An 11,702-nucleotide genomic window follows, 5' to 3' on the forward strand; every position below is an offset into this window, starting at 1 on the left:
GACATTATCTCAACATGCTTTTCCTCTCAGATGTGAAACTGTTACTTTCGGCGCTTTATTCTTCAGAGATGTTTAATTCTGTTCATTCCCAAGGCCATCACATATACGAGGCTCTGTATCTGTGCATCTCTTTTAGGTTTACTTGGTCAGAGGCCAAAGCTGTCTTTGCAACTAATGCACAGAATTATGGTTTTGCTGTTGACTGCCATTCAGTCACTTAATTTTGTGAGGAGGGATGAGACACAGCTTAAGAGTAAAGTGCACAGTTCTCTGAAGCACTTGGAACTTTGCTTCCAGCATTCATGAACGGATTTGGGATCAGCCAGTAAGAGGGTAGAAGAAATGCAGTGTAAAAATACAGGAGAAACTCCTAACACAACCCTAGAAATAAGTTTAAATGGTGGGAAATGTTGAGAAAGGCCCACTTCTAGTGTACTATTAGTTTAGAATAACTTTGTAGGAGTTTCCTGTGTGTATGACATTGAACCACAAACACGTTTGCAGCTGTGTTCACTCATATCTTATTATTTCCTGTTTTTCTCAAAAGGGTTTTGTTTCAGATTTTGTTTTGTTTCTTGTAATTCCTGGACTGATAGCACATCGATTTTCGTTGTACTTAATGTAAGGCAAGAAGTTCTGCTGTCACAGCATTTAACTGTGATGGCACTGCAGAATCTAAGAAAGTAGGAGGTGTTGGTATGTGGTGAGGAAGCTGTGTGCAACTGCAAGTATCTCCAACAGCAAAAGGGCTGTAACAAACTAACTGCAGCATAAGCTGTAGTTTAAATGTTCTCTGTTCAGGCATGCTATGGCATGTACTCTGCTCTTAAATTGCCAGTGGTGATCTTTGTGTACTGTTGGGTTATCCTGTCTAAGGGAAAGAAAAAAAAGAAAAACATATTCTGACAAAGCAGTTTCAGTCTCATGAAAGCTCTCTAGCCTTCACCAAAAACTACCTCAGGCTCTTTGTCTGCTGCCTAGCAGTTAATCAGTCTTAATATAACCAGCTATGTTTTAAGAGGCTTGAGAGCTCTGAAAGTGAGTGAAAGGTAATAATGTACAAGTGGGCTTAAAACCTGGCTATGGGGATGTTTGGGGTTGGGATATAACTCCTTTGTTTTGTAAAGAGGAAAGGATGAAAAAGCAGTCAAAAACATGCAACTGTGTCAAAATTGGTAAAAGTGTATGAGACTGCAAATGTATTTTTCTTCTGTACAACTAGAAAAGAGGGCACAACTACTCTGCAGCCTGCTGTTTCTAAGACCATCGTCTTAGAAGAAATCAGGCTGCGGTCAGATGTTGTATCCCTGTTGTGTTAATATTAACGTAGCATCACGCTGCTCCAGCCACAACCATCTTGTACCTGGTCTTTCCTGACAGATGTGCTGCTGCTTAGTACCTCACTGGAGCTGCAGTTTCAGCTCATGTAATCTCCAGACAGTTTTCTTACACCTGTACCTCCACCTAGTATGGCATTGCTCAGAATACTCTGGGCATGCAAAGTGTCTGAATACCACTTTTCCATTTGACTGCTTTGTCCCAGCTGTTCAGCTGCTGCTGCAGCTGATCCAGGTGACCTGAGTTTTAACTTCTCTGAGGAGACTTTCAATGGGAAATTATCTCAGTATTAGCTTAATTACATCTTTTCTTTTTTCCTCCTTCCTTCAGTTGGCTGTACTCAACCTTTGGAATAACTTTGATCACATGAAGATAGAGAAAATAATTCAGATTAGGTTTCAGAAAACTAATCTCAAATTGATGGACCTAAGTGCTTCAAATTGGAATGCTATGATTTTTTAAATCACTTCTAAATTGTTTTGGGCTTGAACATTAGTAGGTCTAAAGGCAAACTTTTAAACAGCTTTTTTTTTTTTTTATCCCTTTTTGCAGATTGGTAGATCAACAGAGAGCCCTATAGACTTTGTTGTGACAGATACGGTTCCTGGAAGTCAGAGTAATTCAGATACGCAGTCTGTGCAAAGCACTATATCAAGATTTGCCTGCAGAATCATATGTGAACGTAACCCTCCTTTTACAGCAAGAATATATGCTGCAGGATTTGACTCCTCAAAGAACATCTTTCTTGGGGTAAGGGAATTCTTTTTGTTCTCCCAAATCAGTGCAGGCTTGTTTTTGATCTAATTTGAGTCTCTACTTCAGCCAAATTAGAAGTTCTCATTGATGTTGTTTCTCTTAGGAGAAGGCTGCGAAGTGGAAGACTTCAGATGGGCAAATGGATGGACTAACCACAAATGGAGTTCTTGTTATGCATCCACGTAATGGATTTACAGAAGACTCCAAGCCAGGAGTATGGAGAGAGATATCTGTGTGTGGGAATGTGTTCAGCCTCCGTGAAACCAGATCAGCTCAGCAGAGGGGGAAAATGGTAAGAGCAGAGACCAGTGTTTTATGTAGCATGTTTAAGATGGGCGCAGACACAAGTGATACAGTTTGGGCCTAAATAGAAGCCAGAATCTGCCTAATTCAGTGCATTTGTCACCTGTGCAATAAGCTGCACTGACTTATATCTTTCTCTGTTCACACATGAAAGGTTCTTGCTTGACCTGGAAAACTAAATCTGTCTCAGAAATAGTACTAAACTACAGATCGAGACTACTCTCCCCAGATGAGTTGGCACTCTAGTGTGCCCTTCTGCAAGATGTGATAATCGTGTTCATGTTTGAAAGAGCATTTTCCTGATTCTTCCTTTTGTGTTCACTCTTTGAAGTTTCCTATGTTTCCCTTCTTAAAGAATAGAAAAGAATATTTATTAACACATGTTCTCTGTACCTGGATATTCATTTCTTTGTTTGCATTTTTTACCTTCCTCTTTGCTTCCAAAGCACTAGTGGTTACACTTTTAGGAGGTGATTAATTTTGGTATGACTTGAGTCTCTTAGCAAAAATAAATGTGCATGAATACTTTATTGGTGCATTTAATTAGGAATGCTGGCAGCTTATTTTTCTTGGGGAGAGCAAAGTCTTGTGTAAAGGTACAGAATCACAGTGTTGGAAAGGACCTACAAGATACCTAGTCCAACTGGCCTTCCATTACCCTTGATAGCACAAGCCACTTCACCATGTGTGAATGAAGCAGTCTAAAATAGAATGGAGGACTCCACATAATTTTTTAACGTACACCTTAATCTCTTAAGAAGTTTTCCTTAGAAAGAGGAGGAAGTGGCACTGGGTTCTGTGGGAGTCTTGCATAGGGCACTTATTAGTTGCTTGAAACTTTATCTGGATCTTCCAGGTAAACCTGTATAATGAAAGTGCCTTGTTACTCTTCAAATAATGCTAGGTGGCACCTTTCTCTTCCTCTGTCCATCACAAGGTTGAAAGTGAGACAAACCAGCTGCAGGATGGCTCTCTGATCGACCTGTGTGGAGCAACGTTGCTGTGGCGCACTGCGGAAGGGCTTTCGCGCACTCCCACCGTCAAGCACCTGGAGGCGCTGAGGCAGGAGATCAATGCTGCGAGGCCCCAGTGTCCGGTGGGCTTTAACACCTTGGCATTTCCCAGCATGAAGAGAAAAGATGTTGTAGACGAGAAGCAGCCGTGGGTGTACCTGAACTGCGGCCACGTGCACGGCTATCACAACTGGGGAAACAAGGAGGAGAGAGACGGCAAGGATCGGGAGTGTCCCATGTGCCGCTCTGTGGGCCCTTACGTGCCTCTGTGGCTCGGATGTGAAGCGGGATTTTATGTGGATGCGGGACCTCCAACTCACGCGTTCAGCCCATGCGGCCACGTGTGCTCAGAAAAGACAACTGCTTATTGGTCCCAAATCCCTCTTCCTCATGGTACTCACACTTTTCATGCAGCCTGTCCCTTCTGTGCGCATCAGCTGGCTGGTGAGCAAGGTTACATCAGACTCATTTTCCAAGGACCTCTTGACTAACACACGTATATCCGAGGACTGCAGTAAACTGATAAGCTAAGCGATTCTGATTTTTAAATCGACCGTTTTTCGTATTCTCTGGGCTTTGCTGGTTTGCATTAAGATGAAGAATTTTGGGTTTTTTTTTCTGTTATGACAGCTAAATCCCACTCTATTGAGAAAGGTCTGCAAATGGAAGAAACAGGGGTAAGAGAGAAGTCCTGCTTGTTTAGTTAACTGCTTCCTGAGGAGGTGAAGGAAGTATTGCGGAGTGAATTGAAATGCCTTTCCTTTAATGGTTTTGAATCAAATGCCCCCACAGTATTTGAAATTTGTTTCCATTCTTTTTGTATATGGAGGGTAAATAGTTCAAAGAGCAGTAGTTTACAGCTTGGATGCAAACATTGTAAAATATAACGTGTATATTAACTCTTTTCTATTTATCTTTATTATTGAAAATGCATAGAATGTGTAGAGTAGCGTGGTCATAGTGAGTTACATCCAGCAATTGGATGTGTAGAATAGTTCTGGATGGAGAAGGAGGTGAGATGGAAATGGTAGAAAAATCTTTTTTAATCTGCAGTACTGAGTTCTTAGAATAGTTAAAATACTTTTCGAACAAAGCTAATGCAATTTATGATGGCGTCAAGATGTGCTTTAACCACGTGAAAGGTAGCTAAGAAGGACTTCTTAAAACGTCTTTTTGGTAGGACTGTACTTAAGATCTGGTTATGAGAAAGATATTTACCAGACTCTTTGAATATGCAACTTAGTCTAGATTAAGGATTTTTCCTCCCTTCATGCTAACATGTCTTTATTTAGCATTAGTGACATTTCTGAGGGGTTTTTCCAATGTTGAACTTTAACAAACCTGAAAGATCAGGCTCATTTTGTTTCTTGCTGTTTGGGGAGGTAAAAAGTGCATGTGCCCATGCCACATGTGATGTGGGGAGCAGTTTGTGAGTGGGCCACAGTCTCTGCTCGAGAAAGGTTCTGTCAGTCACATATTCTGCCTTTTGTCTGGCTCCTTGCAGCTGCGCATGTGGGAGCCACCGGTATCGTGTGCTTGCCTATATGCTGCTCTGAGGAGCTGGGTGCAGGTACTCATCTAGGCCACACGTGGAACAAAAGAGAAGCCTGGTACCTGCTGGATGTGTGCTGCATCCTGGCGTCTTCGTGCACTTGACCCAGTTGGCAATCTGTTAGGGAAGAGCTTGCACTGGGACTGGCCTCGTAGGCTTTGCTGTGGGGATGACTGCATAAGATCTGTTCACACTGTGGTGGGCTCTAGGTCGTGGTCTCTGTGCTCTCCTTACCCTAACCTTCATTTCCATTCTGTATTCGCCAGGAAAGGCCAGTGCGCTACATCCAGCTTTGCTGCTAACCCACCATGTTTAATGGCAAATACACAAACTGACTTTTTTTTTTTTTTTTTTAGGCCAACCTTTTGTTGTTTTTTTTTCATATGTACTGTATAATTGACGGTAGCAAATCTCCATACTTTATACCTTGCTTTAATTTTCCCTTTCAAAGCTGTTCTAAACTTTTTGGTTTAAAAAGAGGTGTATGTTGCTTAGATGTCATGAAATATTTGCTTTCGACTGTCAATTGTTTCTTCATTTTTTTTTTTTAAAAGAAATTATATATATTGTTTGGTTCACTCAGGAAATGCATGTGTCAGGAAACTTGTATTATAAGTTCAGTTAGTTGTCATGTACATGTAACTGCTGTTACTCCCTTTTCATAGAAATATAACTGATTTTGACATTCTCCAGATTATATGCATTAAGTAATGAAACTTATGCAGCAAGAAACCCCTTGTATTGTAGTTGTTCTAATCATCTTATTCAAACTATGTTATACTGTAGTTTAATTTTTATTTGCAAATTAATTTATTCAAACTATGTGAGTAAACTCTTTTCAAAAATAGAGATTTTGGGATTATCTGTTGCTTTGCTTCCAAGAAATGGGGAGGGTGTCTAGAGACGACTTCTATTGTGTTCTGCACATGTAGGTTAAGACTAAAAAAAAAACAACTGAAGAGTTTAAATGTTTGTCACGGTTTGGAAAGGCTCCCTTCAGATCTCAGCTTTCAGCTTCATATTTAATCCTACGTTAACAAAGGCAAGATCATTGTTCAAAAGGCAGATAAATGATCTCTTACTCTGAGTGACTTGAAATTAACGAAATGCAAGCAAAAATGCCAAGCAAGTGGCTGGACTCTCGGAAAACTTCAGGAGCTCTTGATTTCATTGTCCACAAATTGAATTGACACATCTTCTCTGGTCATGATCTTGTTGAATGCAGGATTCAGAAAAATCAGAAAAGGAAATAACAAAAGCTATTAAAGCAGGATGAGTAATACAGAGGCAAATTGTGAAAACAGATTGAGAATTGGAGTGCAAGTAACTGCACGCAGCGTACTCACCCCACGTTGGTGGTACAGCATGGAGCCAGCAGTGCTGTTGCAACTGGGTATGCAAACATCTGACTGCAGAGCAGAAGAGGGGCCCAGTGCACAACCATTGCTGAACCTCTACCTTATTGAGATGATTCTTTATGCTTCTGTTACAGTTCTAGCCTCCTCCCCCTCTAAAACAGAAACGTTACAGACCAATGTGTAGTTGCTGAGGAACTGGCTATTTCTCTGGGTAGCATTAAGATAATCTTTATTGCCTTGCACTCTGCTGCATGCTGCCTGTGGTATATTTAATCTTGTTTTTCAAATGGGCCTTCAAAAGTCTGAGACGTGGAAATCCCACTGTCAAAAGTAGGATAGCAGTGGTTAAGAAGGCTGAGGAGCAATTTCCATAAGCCGTTCAAGCTAACTGAAAGCAGTGGCTTTGACTGTGGTTCCCTATTTGAGTTCCCCCAGGCTTCTTTTCTTCAATAAACAATTTAAACAGAAGGTCTCATACTCTATAAACTGTAAAACAAACGCGAGATTCAAAGTAAAATCATCCCTTTAACACAAACAGCTGACTAAAACTCCCTGAACTTCAAGGCCTTTGCTTCTGTACAGATGTGGGAGTTGGGAGAAGTGCAGGAGGAAGCGCCCTGCTGGCGGTGAGATGACAGCTTGCTTAGCCAAAACCAGCCCCACATGAAATCTCTGGCCCACTTTCAAAGGTTTATTCAAAAGGAAGGAGGCATTTATGCAACTGGCAAATGAGATGTGACTATTCCCTGTGGGGAGATCACCACAGGTGTGTGGAACTGATGGAGGAATGCTCATGGATGTAAAGTAAACATAGGCCTTTTTCTAGCCTTTTTGTGATCATCTGCAAAAATGCAACTGGAAATCAGCATGTAGCTTTTTGCAGTTGGTTTGTGCATCACGGCTGTGCTCTGTGCAGTTCTTTGTGTGCTGTGTAATGCAGGTTATCTAATGAGCTAATTTACTTTTCAACTGTAGGAAATTGCAAGGATTTAATACCAGTAAAAGGGAGCAGTTTGATACAGCAGCTGGCTAATGAAGCCCTTTTGTTTCCAGAGCAGAAGCAGGGCAGCTCTTGGTGCATTGACTCACAGTAGAAGAATTGGAGGCTAGGATGTTGCTGGGACTTTCCCTGGGGAGGCAGTGGGTAGCTGGCACCAACAGAGCACCATTCCCTGGGCTGACTCAGCCATTGGTTTCAAGCAGCACACCGGGCGCATGGTGTGTATCTGAGATGTGGGCTGGGGATGAGGTTTTCTAATCCCATCTGTGCTAGGCTTTGTTACACCTGCAAAAATGAGGCCTGTCTCCAGAAGGGTTTAATGACATGATTGTGATGGCATGGCCCTGGTGTCTTCCTGCTCTGCACTGTGTGGAATCGCATAACAACCCTGCTGTAGCACTGTTACCCCTGTCTGAACAGAGGCAACTTCTAGCTCTGATTCTAGGAATAGTTCTGCAATGTAAAGTTACTGGGACGGCTACAATTACCTGCCTGCACACCGTATTTCAAAATGGATTAAGCCTGGCTGCTGTTGAATTAGTGGAGATTTTTTGCTCTTTGTCTCAGCTTGTGCCAGACTTGCTTCATTCTCTGAAAACACTGACAAAGCTGCTCTGCTTTTAAGTGTAGTGTTTGGCTTCAACGTAAGGGCTGTGATCATCCTAGAAATGCAACTTCTAAGGCTCTTCTTATGGCTGTAGGAGATCACTTATACATGCTGTCCTGCATCCTATGAAAGAGATATGGCAAAACAGGAGCTGCTTGGGCTCCTGTAACTTGTGCTGGGGCCCTTTGCCAAGCTGCTGCTGCTGAAGCCAGGCAGCACTGCACCTGTCCCTTCCCAGGTGCTGCTCCCATGGAGCAGCAACAGCTCAGGACCTTATTGACTGGCCATGAATAGTGGCAGCGTGTCATACTTCTGATGTGGTATCGCATGGAAATGTGCCTTAAATCAGAGAAATACTGCCTGTGCTGTTGCGCATGAAACAACCTGGAGTTTCAGCTGAGCTGGGTGCTGCAGGTTGCAAGTCTCTGCTTTCTGAAAGCAATGAGATGGCAGCTGCAGGGAGCAGAGACCCATGGTTTTGTTCCTCAAGTCTAGGCTACCTCTGACAGAGGTGCCTCAGCACTGTGCCTGCAAAGCTGCCACATGAGGGGTGGCTGGGGCCATGCATTAGTGCAGCATTGGTACCAGAAGTCCCTGTGTGTGAATCTTTGTGGCCCTCCCTTGGTCTCTCAGGAGCAGCTGCCCACTCTCCTTTCCCCTTTCAGCCTCGGTAGATGCAGTCCTTTTGTGGCCTCAGCAAGCAGGTGACTGCAAAGCCTGCAGCTGGCCCTGTTCATGCTGGCTTGTGTGGGATCAGCATAGGCACCAGCTCAGGCTGCATCACCTGAAGCTGAGCTGTGGGGAAGATGAGTAACCGGAGGCAAAGTGCCAGCTCTGGCAGCCAGGAGCTCCCTGCCCACTCCCTGGCTCCAAGCCGCACCTGTGAGCACAGTGCATCTTGGCCACAACAGGGGAACGGTAGCAGCATGTAGGGGAAGGAATAACAGGGCAGAAATATCCACAAGCGAGCAGTCAGAGAAGGGCTTCAGTGCTTGGAAACATAGGCAGTGATCCTTTGCCTCAGGAGGCCTCAGTACCTGTCAGTTGTTCTCTGAGTCTCCTGAATGAGCGCCATCTGGATCCAAAATAACCACTCGGTGGAGCAAGCTCCAGCCAGCCCGCAATTTGGTTTCCAGGGGCAAGTGTATGTGTGTGTATGGGAGGAATATGAGCAGGGCAAAGAGATGCAGAGCTGCCTGAGTCTTGTACAAACTTTGGCTCAGAGGTTTTTAGAATAAAAGGTGGCATCCTTGGATTCTTCTTCCTTTAACACAAATGCATTTCAGTTCAAAGAGGCTTCCAGTGCCCAAAAAAACATTTGGCAATGAGTCCCACGGCTCAGCTGCACATCATGAAGTTCCTTCTATTTGCTTTGAGCCTTGTCACCTGATGACTTTGCTGAAAATCCAATTTATTGTAGCACAGGAGGCAGCGAATAACCATTTCTTCTTTACCTTTTATATGCCACTCTTAATTTTGCTGCAAGCGTGCCCACCTATCCTTGCCTGTCCTACAGTGAATGAATGAATACCAGCACTGCAGTCACCCACATTTCTGGCCTGGCCTATTTGCCTGACTGCTGGCAAGATGCTGAGCTGTGAGCAGAAGCACCCGTAGAGCCTCCTGCCATTGCTGCTGAGGGGCCCGTGCAGCCACACAGAGGGGAAGGCGGAGGTGAGGCATCTCACAGCCTCTGTGTGGGTGTGAAAGACCTTACAGATAGAGCAGTGAGGCACTTTGCTGCTGGGAGAGGCAGCTCCTTTGTATGTGGCAACACCTGCAAGATTGCAGTGTTTTTATTTTGAATGCTTTTGCTGATATAGTGTCACTTCTGTGGAAACTAAACAGCTCTGAGGAGGGAGTAAATTATTAATCTGCTCTGATTCCCTTCCTCTGCCATGTCTATGTATATAACAGTTCTTCACTGAGATCACACCTGGAAAGCTGCTGCCTTCTGAAATGTAGAGTAGAAGAGTAGAATCCTTTGGAGTTATAGCTGGTACGCACACCAAGCTTTCTGTTTTCCCTCTTCCTCATGGAAAAGTCTCATTAAAAGACTTCCTCTGCAAATCGCTCTCCTAGCACACAGCTCGCTCCTAGGGATTCCCTGTGAGAATGCTTGCATTAAGCATGAGCAGCATGGGGAGGGTAGATAGGAAATGATAATTCACTTATTCAGACAGTAGATGAAAGTAGAGAACCAAGTTAAATCACTTGGGAAAAGCTTCCTTATATTCTTTACTAATCATTCTCAGGATCATCTTCTCTGCTTTTATTTACAGCTCATTGTCCTTATCCTTTCATTTGTTTCTGCTTCAACAGCAAAAATGTTCCACATTTTTCTGTGGCTGTTTTTTCAGATGGTTTCTCAGTTACTATGATAATGACTTCTGTTTTAAGTGTTTCTATTGAAATATGTGATTATTTTTCTTTATGCACCAAACCATGATGCCCAGGCTTGGGTTCTGCAAAATGTTTTTGTTTTTTTGTTTTTTTTGTTTGTTTGTTTACTTTTTCTATCTATTCTTCAGTCTAGATAGGGTTTCCCTTCAGTCTCTCCTGGATTAATGCTGAAAATATGAGCTGGCAAAGAATGAGGTAAGTGCAGTTGCTTCCCTGTGCTGCTGGGACACAGCCATCTGAGGGACATCTTGTTGGTAGCCCCTGCTTCATCTCAGGGCTGAGGGGTTTGCTGCTTTCCCTGGGTAATGCTCAGATCTCACCAAGTCTGTCCCAGCACCTCCCACATCGCAGTCTTCTGACACTTGCAAAAATAGCTCTTTGTATGACTACCTCACAACTGGGATCCACCTGTGCTACTCCATTTGTTTGGCTGCAACTGAGGAGCTGAATGCACACGAAGCATGTAGTTCTTGCGTTCTCTCATCTCTCCAGAATAATATTTTTAGCTGATCCCAGAAGATTTGAAACAAAACAAATGCATGCAGCAATATTATAAACTTGCCTAGATGCAAAGCTAAAAACTGCAGCTTGCTGTCATGTGTGGTAGAGGAGGAATCGAGTCAACTCATCTTTTCCAAAAAACAGGCTTTTTTTTTTTTCTGTTGTGTGGGAGGAGGAGAGAATTAGTTATTCAGTGGAACAAGGACAATTAAAAGCAAACGCAGCTTCCAGTGATGCCATCATCTGTTCTGTTAGCCCTGAGCAACACAGACACAACCTGGCTTTTAATTGGCTTCTTTTTTTCCTGGTCCACACTTCCATTTGGCATGGTGGCTGACATTTTCAAAAGCCTTCGTAGGATGGAGATGAAGACATGCCTCCTTCCATCATGCCTGGGCAATCACTTCAAACAGGTTTTAAAGGGGTGGACAGCTGAGGGTCTCACCTGTCCAGCCTTTCTGCAGGGAGCTGTGTCTGGGGACCCCACCACGGTGTAGCTGTGGGTTCTGCAGAGCAAAGCTGCCCAGGCCCCACATTCTTTTAATGAAGTTTTGTTTCTAAGGAGGAGCAAAATCAAGCAGATCACCTAAATGCTGAATAACAGCACCAAGTACGTGTATATAATGCTTTTTGACTTATTGGTGTTAAAAGTGGATTCAGAGCAGCTTTCCTGAGAGAAGCAGGGTGACCGAAGTCCTCAGCTCCACCATCACTCCTCGTGCTTTCAGTGTTACTCAGCACTTCTGCCAGCGTCACTCTTTATCACTTGGAAATCTCACTCCGCCTGTTCTCAAGCAGGAGGAGCAGAAGGTGTGCACAGTGCCTTCAGGCACCTCTGACTCAGTGCTCCTGTACAGCTCCTGGCATCTGC

At 43.6% G+C, this 11,702-nt stretch overlaps 1 protein-coding gene across 1 annotated transcript in view; it reads left to right on the forward strand.

The window, feature by feature from the left end:
* PELI1 (pellino E3 ubiquitin protein ligase 1) overlaps positions 1 to 3,901 on the forward strand; it is a gene marked incomplete at both ends in the record, with an annotated part of 30,640 nt that extends 26,739 nt beyond the window's left edge. The window contains 3 exons of the mRNA XM_079550585.1: positions 1,891 to 2,088; positions 2,198 to 2,386; positions 3,335 to 3,901. Of these exons, the coding sequence (XP_079406711.1) occupies positions 1,891 to 2,088; positions 2,198 to 2,386; positions 3,335 to 3,901 (954 nt within the window). The remainder of the gene's footprint in view (positions 1 to 1,890; positions 2,089 to 2,197; positions 2,387 to 3,334) is intronic.
* Positions 3,902 to 11,702: the final 7,801 nt, after the last annotated feature.

The sequence above is a fragment of the Tetrao urogallus genome (genome assembly GCF_951394365.1).
Source record: "Tetrao urogallus genome assembly, chromosome: 2".
Lineage (NCBI taxonomy): Eukaryota > Metazoa > Chordata > Aves > Galliformes > Phasianidae > Tetrao > Tetrao urogallus.